Genomic DNA, 13,740 nt, shown 5'->3' with positions numbered 1-13,740 from the left:
TTCTCCTTTACAGTCTGCTTTCATGTGTCCTTTAATGAGGAAACCGCCGGCTCAGCAGCTTGCTATAAAACACAGGCAAATTAAAAGACCCAAATATGAATCAACTACACAACCTAATTCAGCAGGCCCAGCCAGAGGCGTAACTCCACTTTAGGAAAACCAAAGTCTATTGTTTGTGAAGGCCAAGACGGCAAAAAAAATAAATAAAAAATGCCCAAAAAGTGACATCAGGTAAAAGCGATCAGACAGGAAGACCAAGTCTACATGAGTAATTCCCCTTCATTAGAGACAGCAAAACCATAATTTTCAAAGAACACAGCAGAGGCAAGTGCATAACTTCCCAAAGAACAATAACAGAGTGAGTCATAAGCCCACAACACGACTCCTGCCACCAACGGCTCGCCGCAGTCTGCTAACGCTGCGACTGCCACTTTAGACAACAGCAGCTCCATAAAATGTCGAAGACGCACTCGGCATCAGAAAAAAGTGTGTAAAATAAAACAAAACCACATTTGTTTTTCCCCTCTCATTTCATTGTAATGATGGAAATAAGGGCATCATTCTGAGATTAGTGCTGCCATTTCTCCTTGGCTGACATTAAGCTTTATGTGCATGCCCGCTGAAGAGTTTTGGAGTAAAAATGAGTAACAGAAACCCACTGAGGAGATAGATGTCAGTGCCATCAGCTGCGACGGTGTGTGACGCTGGGGTGAAATACATACACCGATATACATACATCAAGTAATGCATGACATTATGACCAAATAAGTTGCTGGTCCTCGTTACCCAGACAGAGCAGCCTTGACCTGCCAGGTTCTGGACTCCACAAGGCCCCAGAAAGTGTGGTGCTGCATGTGGCATGGATATGTTAGCTGTAAGTTTTGTAAATCTGACAATGTACAAGATATGGCCTCCATGGATCAGACTTTTTTGTTTTGGCCAGTATGGCCTACAGATGATTGGGTCTCATATCTGGGTAGTTTGGGAGTCAAATCAAAACCAGAAAGTCAATGTTGTGCTTCTCAGACTATTCTTGAGCCATGATTGTTTTGTTCTAAGGTGCATTGCTAAAAGTAGCACTAGCAGTTGCTTTTCTGTCAGAATGGACCACCTGAACCAGCCTCTGTGAACCATCAGCACTTGTCAAGCCATCCCAAAGCGGCCCTCATCAAATTCACTCATATCCTAAAAATGCTGGCACTTTTTTTTTTTTTTTTTGCTGCTTCTAACGCATCTACTTCGGGATATTCGAACAGTCATATTCAACAATTTAGAATACGTGTTCTGATGAGATTTGTTTGCTGGGTATTAAAAACGGCTCAGATTTCAGAATGAAAACTGTTTCATTCTGTTTGGTGTTTGTGATGTAATATTCTAATCAAACATGGGTATTCTTTAGCTACAAGCTTTAGGAATGTAGAAAATAAACACTTTAAATAAATGCTTGCAGTTAGTAATTTTTAACTGCTGTTTGTTTCAGTCTTTGTTCTCCTTTTGTATTTATTAAAATGGTTCAAAAGTATCATTCATTCCTAAAAGACAATATTTTTTATGTCAAAATAATTTCTAACCTCCAAAGTAAGTCTTATAACGATATGCGATATGTTTAATAGAGGACGCAAAAATACTTTAAATACCCCCAAAAAACATGCTACAATGAAATAAAATAAACAAAATATATTTATTTTTCTGCTGACTGAGATTCTTTTTCACAGATTAAAGACAAACCATAGAAACTAGAATGACATTTTTTCTAAAAAAAAAAGAAAAAAGTAACAGTCTATACTTTAACGCTGCACAGCAATATGAAATATAAATTATGTACAAATTCTCACAGCACGAAGAAACCATTCCTCACGGACATTTTACACAGTTGAATCGGAGAAAATAGGATAGGCAGGGTGAAGATACACTGGGCTTAAGAAAGTGCTAGGCAGTGAAACAATGTTTAACATTTTGACATCATTGGTCACAAAATAATACTGATGGCTCAACGGGATGCTGTAGACAGCAAAATAAAGAATATTTAAGTATCAAAAGGGCCCTGAAATATTGCACTGCAACAAACACAGCGCAAACAAGATTTCTCACAGCATAGTTGAAAATAAACTTAAACGACTCTAAATGTAGTGTATTCATAATTCAAAACATATATATATATAGAAATGTAGGTAGGTATTACATTAAATTTCCTTTCATAATATGAGGAAATGTGATTGAACGTCAGTAAACTTTGAGCCTCAAGTTTGGGCAACTTTGGTACAATATGGGTAATAACAGAGTCACAACCTCTGCAGTCAGTTGTAATTTCTTCAACTGCATTTGAATTAGTAGCAGTATGGTTATATTTTTTCTTTTTCTGTCCACATTATTGCAGGGTCGGGGTTAGGTCATTACAGGTAACAGACATTTAGCACAACTCTGACAAAAACATGGTGGAGCTTCACTGCTGATTCAGTTCCACTCTTTGGAAATGGAAATGGTACACAAGTTGCATAGTTGCATGTAAATCTGAAGCTACTGTACTCTGCGTTTTAGTAAAGCTCAACCAAGATTTTGTATTTTTTCTTTTTTTTTGGGGTAGACATTTTTAAATAAGTCTAAGCATCTCTTCAGGTACAGAAGAGGGAGTTGACAACAAGCGGAGAGGTGTCAAGACACAGCATTTTGGCCTCTTTTTAGTCTCTCCTGAGAATACTGGGATAAGGGACACTCGGGTGTGTGGTTCTGAGGTCTGAATAACAGTCCATCATAGCTGTGTTGTCAGCTATGCTCCGCCTCCGTTCACTGTGCTTCCTCCTCGCGCAGAAACTGGAAGACGGATGAAAAGTCCTTGTTGGCGTAGCCGCGAGAGCACATGACTCTGTAGATCTGGTGGGCAAGGGAACCCAGGGGGATGGGTGTCCTTGTGTTGGTGGCAGTGTTCTGGGCTAAGCCAAGATCCTGTACATTTGAAATGTAAAAACCAAGAGTCAGAAAGATTACTGATGATGGCTGTAAATGAGATACAAGATTTACATAATTATACGAAGTGCCACAACAAAACAATATCAGATTTGCCATTATTTAATTACTAGCCATCCAGAAAGTCACCTCTGACAATTTAGGATGGCTCATCATGAGTAAAAGATTTAGAAAATCTTTGTATCATTCGCATAGCAGTTGGATGGAGTAAAGTATTAATGTAAGAAATGACCCAAGGGAAGTTTGTAGTGTCAATTAAAGTGGCACCAACAGGTATCTTTGAGGAACTCCCAAAACTACCTTTGGCTCCTGAAGAATAAAATTCTTCCATTTCAACAGAAAAAGGACCAAAACATACAAAGTAGACCACTGAAGGAAAACATAGAATATTAAGGGAGTTTACTATGTAAAAAAAAAAAAAAGAAAAGAGATAAAATGTTGAATAGTGCTATGGACTGGAGACCTATAGAGAGTAAAAGGCCTGCTGCCATGAACAATTACAAGCCTGTTCAGCAACACCTTAGTTCAAGCTTAACTCAACAAGTCCAGTTCAACAAAAATTTTCAACTTTTTCAAAGCTGCTCAAACTTTTGATTTCCAACCTTTTCTTTTTAAAAACAATAAATCAATTTGTTCTTAAAGGCTCAAAAAAAAAGTCCAAAAACACAGATGATACAGATCTAGCGATGCAACTGTAAAAGAATCAGCAAACAAAATCTTACACAATAAAGACAGGAGATACCTTGGCCATCAGAGTAGTCCCAAAACCACCTTGGTAGTTGTTGGCTGAGGGGACACCCTCCATAACTCCAGGGACGGGGTTGTATGTGTCACTGGACCAGCAGCGACCCGATGACATGTTAAGGATCTTTGCAAGCAGCTTGGGGTCCAAACCCAGTCTAAAACAAGATGGACCAAACAGCAGTCATTATCCTCCTTAGAGTTTAAATTCTTTGACTCATAAATTCATAATAGTTCGGAAAAGATTATACATTTTTTCATGACATACGAGTATATTATCACATATTTCTTTTAAGCTTTTACCAACTTGGTACGAGTTAAAATAGAAAAGCTAAAACAGAAAATTGGAGTAGTGATTACTTAGAGAAGACGACCTTGAGCCAAAGGGATCATTTTCAAGGCTGTGAGAAGCAATGAGAGTAAAAATTTGTCTTCTGATGATTCCAGTGACCTCAGTTGAACCTTAAGCCAGGCACTAACCATTCCTCAGTGTTAATAGCTGAAGCCTTTGTAATGCTGGCTAATGCAGTATTGATGTCCACCAACAGAACTATCCCTCATCAACGCTTTTTATTTTTTCCCAAGAAAGAGGAGGAGAAGTGGTAAAGCAGCACAGGGGAGTTGTAAACCTTGCCGTCATATCTCAAGGCAAACCGTTAGCTTCGCTGCCCAAAATGCTGCAATAGACCTCTTGGATGCACGAGGACAAATCTCTGGGCTGTGATAATGAATGGCAAAAAAGCTACCAAGAAAAAGAAAAGAGACCAAACCTAGGAAAAGAAAGCACAGAGAAATGAAGTGCCAACCATTACAGCAGCAAGGGTGTAACCGTAGCGCCCGTTTCGGGCATTCAGTGTGCCAGTGGAGTGCAGCTTTTGCAAATTACTGATTTAAAGGCCACTGTAAAGTTGGCCACATCAAGTCCTAGCTGTTTTAGTTTATTGTTACTTACAGGCCTGTAACTCCATTCTGCTCTCAATATGACGATTAAACCATCATAGGTCCTTAAAGCCAGCAGCCCTCCCTCCCTTTTTCCACCTGGCTTTCATTCTGCCATTACAACCACAGTTTTATTATCTGTCTAGTAACTAATTAAGAAAAGGGATTGGAGTTAGTCTCTCTGTCTCTCTCTTCCCCCTTCATTGCTTATGTTTTCTCCCAGACACTCTAATTTTTATTTTTATTAACCACTACTTTTGGAAATGTGGCATCAGTGACTGTGATGTAAAAAGCAATCTCACTCAGCCTTTTTACTACACGCCTTAACCGATGCCTCGCCGTTTCTGCTTCTCCTCTGCTCTTCCTTCCCCCCTCTCCATCCCAGTTGACACCTTCCTGTCTATGGACTCTTGGGGACATATGTTTGACATCCAAGTCTCCCCCCATCCCCCTGTGTTCAGCTTTCCACTTATACACTCACACACACACGCACACACACACACAACGAGCAAACAGGCAGCCCCTCCCTGCGTTCTGGGTCAGCAGCTGAAAAGGTTACTGGCTGAGCTACAATAAAGCGGGTCCGTGCGCACGGATCGTTTGTTACGGCGACCAGAGAAGCTGACGGGGAGCTGTTGTCCTCTGTTAACGATAAATCAATGATGTTCCCCTCTTGTTCCCTTCACACACACACACACACACACACGCATACACACACACTCAGCTGTGGTTATTAGCCGACGCTGTGGTGTTGCTCTTCGCCTGTGGTAATTTGCGTGGAGAAGAGGACATGTCACGCTTTAACAAGATCGACATGGATAAACAGACATGAACGCGTTGCCTTGTAATGTTGCTGCAGATTAAAAAAAAAAAAGGAGATGGAGCTACAGATGGAAATAAGAGGGGAGGGTGTTTATGGGTTTCTGAGCTGGGAGCGCTGGCAGGTGGAGTTAATTTGCAGCAGCGATATTAAGTGTCTGTTTCATCATGATTAGCTTCTCGTCCTCGTTCGGTGCCACACGAGAGGAAGCCCGGCCCGTTCCCCATTTATTATTTCATTAAAGCGCTAACGAGCACCAACGCACAGACAAACGTTTACTATCCCACTTATAGAGACAATAAGCGTGTTTATCGCTGATGTTTAATCTTTATCGCAACATATGCTCACCATCTCTCAGTAGCTCATCGGAGAAGAGATGTGAGATGTATTTGTACTTCTGTTCTCTCAAATAGAGATGTTTATGAGCTTTGGTTTCTTTTAGATACAAATGAGGCCTTTGCATCAAACACTTTGTGGATGTATGTCTCTATGCTAAAACGACACCATCGCTCAATTAGATTAACATTTATAGCTTCTTAAAGTATCGTAAAAAAGTATTCACATCCTGTCAAGATCAAACCGTGCATGGTGCATTGTTTATTTTAATGATTTTTTTATAAGATAGACCATCGCAATGTAGGTAAAAATTGCAGTTTGGTAGGAAAATGAAACTAAATTAAAACATGTTTTTGCTTTACTGTAAGTAAATCAAATATGAATGGAGTGACAAGCTAGATGTGATAAAGAATAGGAATAAAAGAAATAAATGCAAAACAACATGGTTGCCGTGTTGGTTTGGGAACGTGTGTTCATAATTGTCATGCGCTGCCACTCCTTGGACTATGTGCACATTATGCTCTGCTGGAGACAGCCAGAGCTTCGATTTGAGTTTAACAAATTAACTCCAAAAAAAGAACTGTGTGGGTGTGTGTGAGTGAGTGTGTTTCATGTGCATTTTTTAGCATGAGTAAGTAAGAAGACACACACAAATGCCTATTAGGAAACGGCTGCTCCATCAGGCCCGAGTTCAGCATGATAAAATGTTATTGCATTTTCCTGTAAATTAGCTGTGAGCGCTCTTTCTGCCTCACGTTGGACCAAATCCGTTGTGTGCCTGAACACACATGCAGCTACGAGAGCTTCTTAACTGCGTAAGAGGTAGGGCTGCAATGCAGCTTGGGAGATTTACATAGAGTGAGTTCTCTCTAAATGATGACAGACTTTGTCAAGCCCTCTAATAAAAGCCCTGGAGAAGGTGGAGTGAGAAGAGAGAAAAGCAGAGGAATAGACGGCCACACAAATGTTTGTATGTTTAAACTATCAAGACCGCATATGAGTCACTCTTTCATAGAAATGAAAATAATTCATTTTGTGATGGGATGAAGCAGAAAGAAATCCTTTTTTTTTATTTACAGTCACACTAATGACATACACTGAGACAACTTGTACTACTAGAAAATGTGTTTAGGATATAAATCAGAATCTGTGTGAGAGTGCATGTTTCCAAGACAGTGAGGCAATGTGTAAATCTGTGTTGTTCGCTTAACGCCTCCATATTTCAGAAGCCTCGAGAAGGGATTTATGTGAGGCTGCTCATGCCAATTTTCTTCCTCTGTCTCAGCGCAGATAAATCAGGCACACTAACACAGCTGCACTGTGCAAAGAGCAACTCATTTACACTTAGGCCTGTCACGATAAATTTTGCTGAGCGATTAATTGTCTAAAAAATTATTGCGATAAATGATAATATTGTTTCAAGACCAGTTGACACTGATTTAATGGAAATGACTAATAATGGATGTGATTTCCTGCCATAGATAGATACACTTTATTTTCAAAAGAACACGTAACACTGGAACTGATAAACTAAATTAACAAAACAACCAAAAACAAAATGGATTCTCAGTCTCCATTAACAAAAAACATACTTGAATAAAAACTAAACAACATAAAGCGAAAGTGGAAATAAATATTGCATTGAACCAAAAGAGTGCAGATTATGAAGTCTGTATACTATATTGGGCTTCAGTAATCACTAGATTTAAATAGAGAAGACGGGCACATTCGACTACCTAATGCAGTCGTTCACAGTGCACGATTTTTTGCCCCTATTTTCCCCTTACGATAATCTTAGAACGTTGGCCGATCTAAGATTATCGCTGGTGATTTTGTAATTGATCATCCTGCAGTATGTGGTGTGTTACGGTAGATCGTCGTGGCCGCTCTGATTTAAATAAGGGGTTCCCTGACTGGAAGCATCAATGCAGCCCGTTGAATGTGACAGGTAGCCAATCAGAAAGCGTGGATTCTCCTCCATGCTTTCTGAGGGGAAATTACGGAGGGGAATCCCAAACAGCTGACACGGTGCAACCCAAAATCCAGCGGACATTGGAGATGATATGTGGAAACAACATGTTTATTCAACATTTCGTGCCAAGAATATAGAAATGACAAGGAGAGGAGTTGGAGCCAAATTGCTACTGCAGTTAATAAACCCGGTAAGTTTTCAGCTGTTCTTCGTTAACGTGACATAAATAGGTAATGATTGTCATTCAGTCAGGATTTTACGCTGACTCTAGCCACATGCATCACAAGTAGATTCTAGTTAAGCATTGATTAACTAGTTCCAAGTTGGAAATACCAACGATTTACTTTACAGTGATTAAAAGAACACAAAAACAAGCAACCCAATCAAAGCACTTGAATATTCGAATTCAAACGATCACATACTGAGGAAATAGATGTTGGTACAGCGTTTGCTTAAAAAAATTTAAAATTAGTTAACTGGACTTGTAGCCATTATTTTGTGCCCATGTGGCCGGACTCCACATAGCACGACGAACCCGATCGAACCGTTATACCTAGGATTTCTATCAGCTAATGTGTGTCTGAGGTTTTGAAAATGGGCTGACAGTCGGCCGACAACTAGTGTAGTGTGCGCTGGACATTACACTAAGGAAATAGGAAGGAAGGGTCAGTGGGGAGCACCGGAGTTGAGTCTTTTTTCATTCAATGTTATCAACAGAAAGAAAAAAGGCAGGAAGAGACGATAAAGAAAAATAATTAAAATGAGGTCGATAGGTTTAATTTATCGTGCGATTAATTGATTTATCGTTTATTGCGACAGGCCTACTTACATTCACACGTGCAAAACTGGATGCACACACACGCACATCTCTCTCTCACACACACACACACACACACACACACACACACACACACACACACACACACACACAGATTTTTACAATTAAAAACAAACACATAATAGGACTTAAATTTTTATCACATTATTTCATGGTGCTGCTATTTTAATAATAAAAATGGTAATTAAAGATCATTTACTTCTTTTTTTAGTTAACTGTATGGGCATGAATGCATAGCACAACATTCGTAGTGCCACAAACACAAATGCTGCTCTTGAAAAACATTCCCATTTGAAATTAAGTGTCTTCAGGATGTGATTTAAATCACTAAGCTGCACACTAATTGCATTTAATCATATTTTCGAACTTTGCGGATATTCATTGAAGCTCTCGTGAAACAAACAGTGGAGAAAATTGTAAGAAATACAATTTCCAATAATGTCAGTTTGGTTGAACATCATGAATTGGAATTTATCGAGATGATGAATCGAAATTCTTATCGTGATAAGAAATGTTTCAAAATAAATGATTTGAGATCTGTCTGTCTATGTATCCTCAGAGTCAAGTGGAGAAAGGGCTTTCATTCTGAAGACTTCATATCCCATCATCCTTCAGCATCATCAGGATGAGGCATGAGTACTAATGGGATTTCTAGGTGCTGCTCAGTGGCGGGGGTTTTGCAGGATTCAAGCAAACGCTCCATCAGCAGATGTAAATCAGACTGCGGCTCCACCCCCTCATCCGTCTTGCTCTAACACAGGCGGGCTGCTTGGACTTGGGGAGTGGTTGACCTCTTTGCTCTTCCATAAACCACACTAACACACAGAACATTTCCAAACCTGTATCGAAGTACATTGTATTTACACTAAATGTACATGAAATGTTTATAAGGGTAATTACTTTTGATTATCTGCTCATAATCCAGGATTTAGCTGAGGAAGGCCATTTGCATTTACCAATTGGTTTTTCTATGTACCTACTGGGCATGCTAACGCCATGATCCAAACTGTGGTATTTTTACTACAGGTTATTATATTGCGAAACACTCATAACTCATAAGCCAAGTCCTCACAAATGTGCCCATCTGCTTTCATCTGCACAAGCCTTTCTCTGTAAAGTGAGAGCCAGGCAACACTGAATGTAGCAGGTTAGCATTACATTTGCTTCAAGTACCTGATGCCTAGGTTCATGGTCTCTGCAGTCCCAATCATCCCGATGGATAGCAGCATATTGTTGCAGAGCTTTGCTGCCTGCAGGGTTGAGAAAGACAAAGAACTGCTGATGCTTGCATAAGGCTTGCACAACTTAAAGCATGGAATCCCTGTTTATTGAAAACATAATGAGAAATGTGAGAATATTTTAAAGTAAATTGTACATGCAGACTAATAGTTTAGTCAGTAAGAAACAATTTTTAAGCTGAGACACATTCACATGTGGATAATGAATAATTCCTTTATCCAAAAATATCCATACTCTCAAATCCCAATACAAGTCATATCTTCAACCCAGTTTATGAGCAGTTGTCTTTACCTGTCCTGTGCCAACTTGTCCACAGTAGATGACATTAGCGCCCATGCAGGTAAATAATTCCTCTGCAGCCTTGAATTCTTCCTCCAGTCCACCAACCATGAAGGTCAGTTTAGCCATGCTGGCAGCCCCAACACCTAATCAAAGACACCACACACTTATTTCAGTGGAGTTAAACTATTTCAAAATAATGCAAACAGTGGGCCTGATGATTCAAGACAATCAAGCCAAACACACATCATGTAGATTATTTTTGCACAGAGTGTATATGCACCCACCAATCTAGAGCTAGGTATGTTTAAAAAAAAAAAAAAAAAAAACTTACTGATGGAAGACCTAAATTAATCAAATAACTTATTTTGCATACTAACTTTTTGCATGCAAATTTACACATTTATGTAGAATAAAATACAATGATATTATTACAATATTATTGAGAACAGAAAATACTTCAATCTAATTTCACACGTTTCAGAGTTTTACACCACATAGAAACCTGGCTCGAAAAACTCAACACGACTTTTTGATTTTTGTTAATTAAGATCTGGGCAGGAAGCAAATTTAAATCCTTGAACAAGAAAATGAAATGGTAACGCTTTACTTAATGCCACCTTTGTACTTTTCTGGATGCGCATGTGACACTCGCGATGAGACAGACGTGTTAAGTAGCAGTGCACCAGAGGGACTGAGCTATCTTTTAAAGGCGACTGTTGCCATCATCCATTGCACAGCCCCCGTGGGAACCCTCGCCTTTTGTCTCGTCACCCCTCCTCTCTCACATTCACACACACACTATTCACGGCACGTACACACAAACAGCTGGGCCTGAGGGCACCCCTCGTTCCTGGGTGTATCAGTGATAGGCGTGAGGGGTAATTAACTTTACACTTTATCATGTTCAATTAGGCGTCCCTCCCCATGCCTGATGGCTTAAGGAGCATGCCATGCTGTACCGAGGCGATCCCACCCTACCTCCACCCCCCCGCTTCCCTGAATGGGGTCCTTAATGCAGGGGAAAAAAAAACAAAAAACATTTTCACAGGTTTACAGCTGAAACTGTAGACTATAAGTAACGCTGTGGTGGTACAGTTTATCCCAAAAATAGTATTAAAACAAACACATGCAAACATAAACCATACCTAATTTTGTCTTGCTAAATTTTGGATGAAACCTTTTTTTTTTTCATTTTTTACTCCTTTCATGTGGTTTATAGGCACACTGCTTGGATAGATGTTTTAATCAATATCTACACCCTATGCACAACTATTATGCTTACTAAACCTTATTTTTGAGGATTACTTGTATGAACCATTAAATACAGTGCTCATTGTTAATTTAAAAATGTCAATAAGCCTCAAACCTCAAATGTTTAAGTAAAAGTGAAGATTTGGTTTTCTCGGGATAATATGCATGAAGAACTATTGGGCAACTATTAATGTGGAGAAATATTATGCAACCAATCATTAACAACTCAAAACATCCCCCCAAAAACATCCATCCATCCATTATCTTACACGCTTATCCCGAGAGGGACTGCGAGGGGTGCTGGTGCCCATCTCTAGCGGTACCCCTAAAAACCTTTGACATTAAAACATTTTTTTTTTAAAAAAGAAGCGGGGAGTACTTGGATGCTTGTGATGGACCATTGCTCTACATAAAAACCATAAACTTTTAAAAGATCTAGATTTCTTACTGAAGAAAGTGGCTAAAAACCAGTAGAAAGAAAGAGAGTTGATTTTGAGCTCATCTCCAGGCTGAAAAGGTCCAGCCAGCTTATCTTTAATAATACCAGCCCATGTCAGAACTTTACCTCCACCTTCCTGGTGTCCAACTCGGAGGTCATACCCTCCCTCCTTACACAAACATGTATCACCTGTTGTGCTTAAAACAATTTAAGTTTTTACAGCTCAAAGATATGCCTAAAAGTGACAATATGGTCAAAATACTCACTTGGAAACATTTCTGATAACAGATTGTATAGAAAGAAACTGCAGCATGTCTTCAAATTAGTATTTGAAGGCAGTTCTTAAAAAAAACAGGCTATTTGACTAGCAGAGTACAGCAACGGGTGGGGAGAGGGCAGTACTTAACTACTCTGTGCTTTATGTCACTTTGGCTGACATCTCATTAAACTTCAAAACACAAAGAAAACGTATAATGGAAACCAGCAAAGTTTTCATTTTTAAACTTTGCTAAAACATTGGCATACCTTGGTATTGTTATCCTGTCTATCCCTACCCATAGCCATGACCAATTTACATTTGATTTCTTTGATTAACGTTTTCTAAAACTTGTTTGGTTCGTTTCACACAGAGCAAAAATGATGCGGAGAAAAGATTGAGTCCAAATGTCTCTTTAGGGTGTCATGAAGCTCTAATGAAAGGCCTCCAACTACTGAAAACCTAATAATGTACGTGTTAATAATTAAAAAGGAATTACTAGAACAAAACAATGGACTTTAGTGCAGAGGAAACAAAGGAGGGGATTTATTACACATATTTTTACTGCCATCAACAAAAAACATACACCCCTCCCCCAATCCACCTCTTTAATTAGTTGTGTCAAGTGTATGACGACACCACTGTTAGTATCTGCATATTTGTCGGTGACAAGGCGTCAGCAGGTCATTAGGGCCATATAATGAAACCCAAAGCTCATGCTGCAGCAGCTGCCTATAGGCCAAAGCTAACATGTGCTTAGCATAAGGTCATCACAGAACCCAATAATACAAACATACGGCCCACACAGGTAATAGATTTTTTTCCCCCATCCTTTATTGTTGTCTGATAATGTGTATTACATTTATAACCAGTCTACAAAGTCCAGTTGAATTTAATACTTGCCCTTTAAGCTAACTTAATTGGTTTCATCAGACCAAGCTTGTGGTCTTATAAAACCACAAAATTGTTTTTTCACTCCATGAATTGGCCTGCATTTAGATCAGTTTACTATGATCAGCTTCCCTGTTGCTGCTGAAAAGTATAGCTTTTCCCACAGTATGATGCAGCCACCACCGTAGCTGCATCGTGGCAGCTACGGTGGGGATGGTATGTGCAGGGTGATTTCTTCCCCAAGTGTCAGTTTTCTGTAACGCGTAGTGGTTTGCACGGAGCCAAAAATAGCTCATTTCAGGTCTTCCCGAATCAGATGGCCTTCTGTCACACTATGCTTCCTATGTCCCTAGCAAACTTTAAAAGCAAATTTGTTGCCGCTCTTTTTACAAACACCAAATCTTTGGAGTGCAGGACATTGTTTTGAGAATTTTACTTCTACCTATGTTATAAACCTTTCATTATTTTATATCCATTTCACAATTTTACACTCCTGCCATGTACACATGCATTTTACTGTATCCCAGAAAAATACACTGACGATTGCGATAGCAACGTGACGAATGAGTTTGAGTACTTTTCCAAGGCACTGCACTTCTATTTTGTTTCCGAGTCATTATTCTGCAGGGTGAGCCTCACAAATGCAAATACATATACAAAAACACACACCCACACAGAGCTGTGTGACAACTGTGCAGGTTCATTAGTGCAGATCACTGTTTGCAGACGACTAAAGAGGAGATTATTGATAACACAGCCAACGCGCCGATCA

At 39.5% G+C, this 13,740-nt stretch overlaps 1 protein-coding gene across 1 annotated transcript in view; it reads right to left on the bottom strand.

Annotated features, from left to right (window-relative positions):
• Positions 1 to 1,662: 1,662 nt before the first annotated feature.
• The window catches only part of hibadha (3-hydroxyisobutyrate dehydrogenase a), a 31,189-nt gene continuing 19,111 nt past the window's right edge, over positions 1,663 to 13,740 (bottom strand). The window contains exons 5-8 of the mRNA XM_014982983.2: positions 10,141 to 10,274; positions 9,784 to 9,860; positions 3,707 to 3,863; positions 1,663 to 2,943 (exon numbers count right to left, since the gene is read on the bottom strand). Of these exons, the coding sequence (XP_014838469.1) occupies positions 2,785 to 2,943; positions 3,707 to 3,863; positions 9,784 to 9,860; positions 10,141 to 10,274 (527 nt within the window). The 3' untranslated portion in view covers positions 1,663 to 2,784. The remainder of the gene's footprint in view (positions 2,944 to 3,706; positions 3,864 to 9,783; positions 9,861 to 10,140; positions 10,275 to 13,740) is intronic.

Source organism: Poecilia mexicana, unplaced genomic scaffold (assembly GCF_051168715.1).
Source record: "Poecilia mexicana isolate PSO_F unplaced genomic scaffold, ASM5116871v1 scaffold_11, whole genome shotgun sequence".
Lineage (NCBI taxonomy): Eukaryota > Metazoa > Chordata > Actinopteri > Cyprinodontiformes > Poeciliidae > Poecilia > Poecilia mexicana.
Note: the sequence above shows the minus strand (reverse complement) of the source record. Positions and strands in the feature narration are given on the sequence as shown.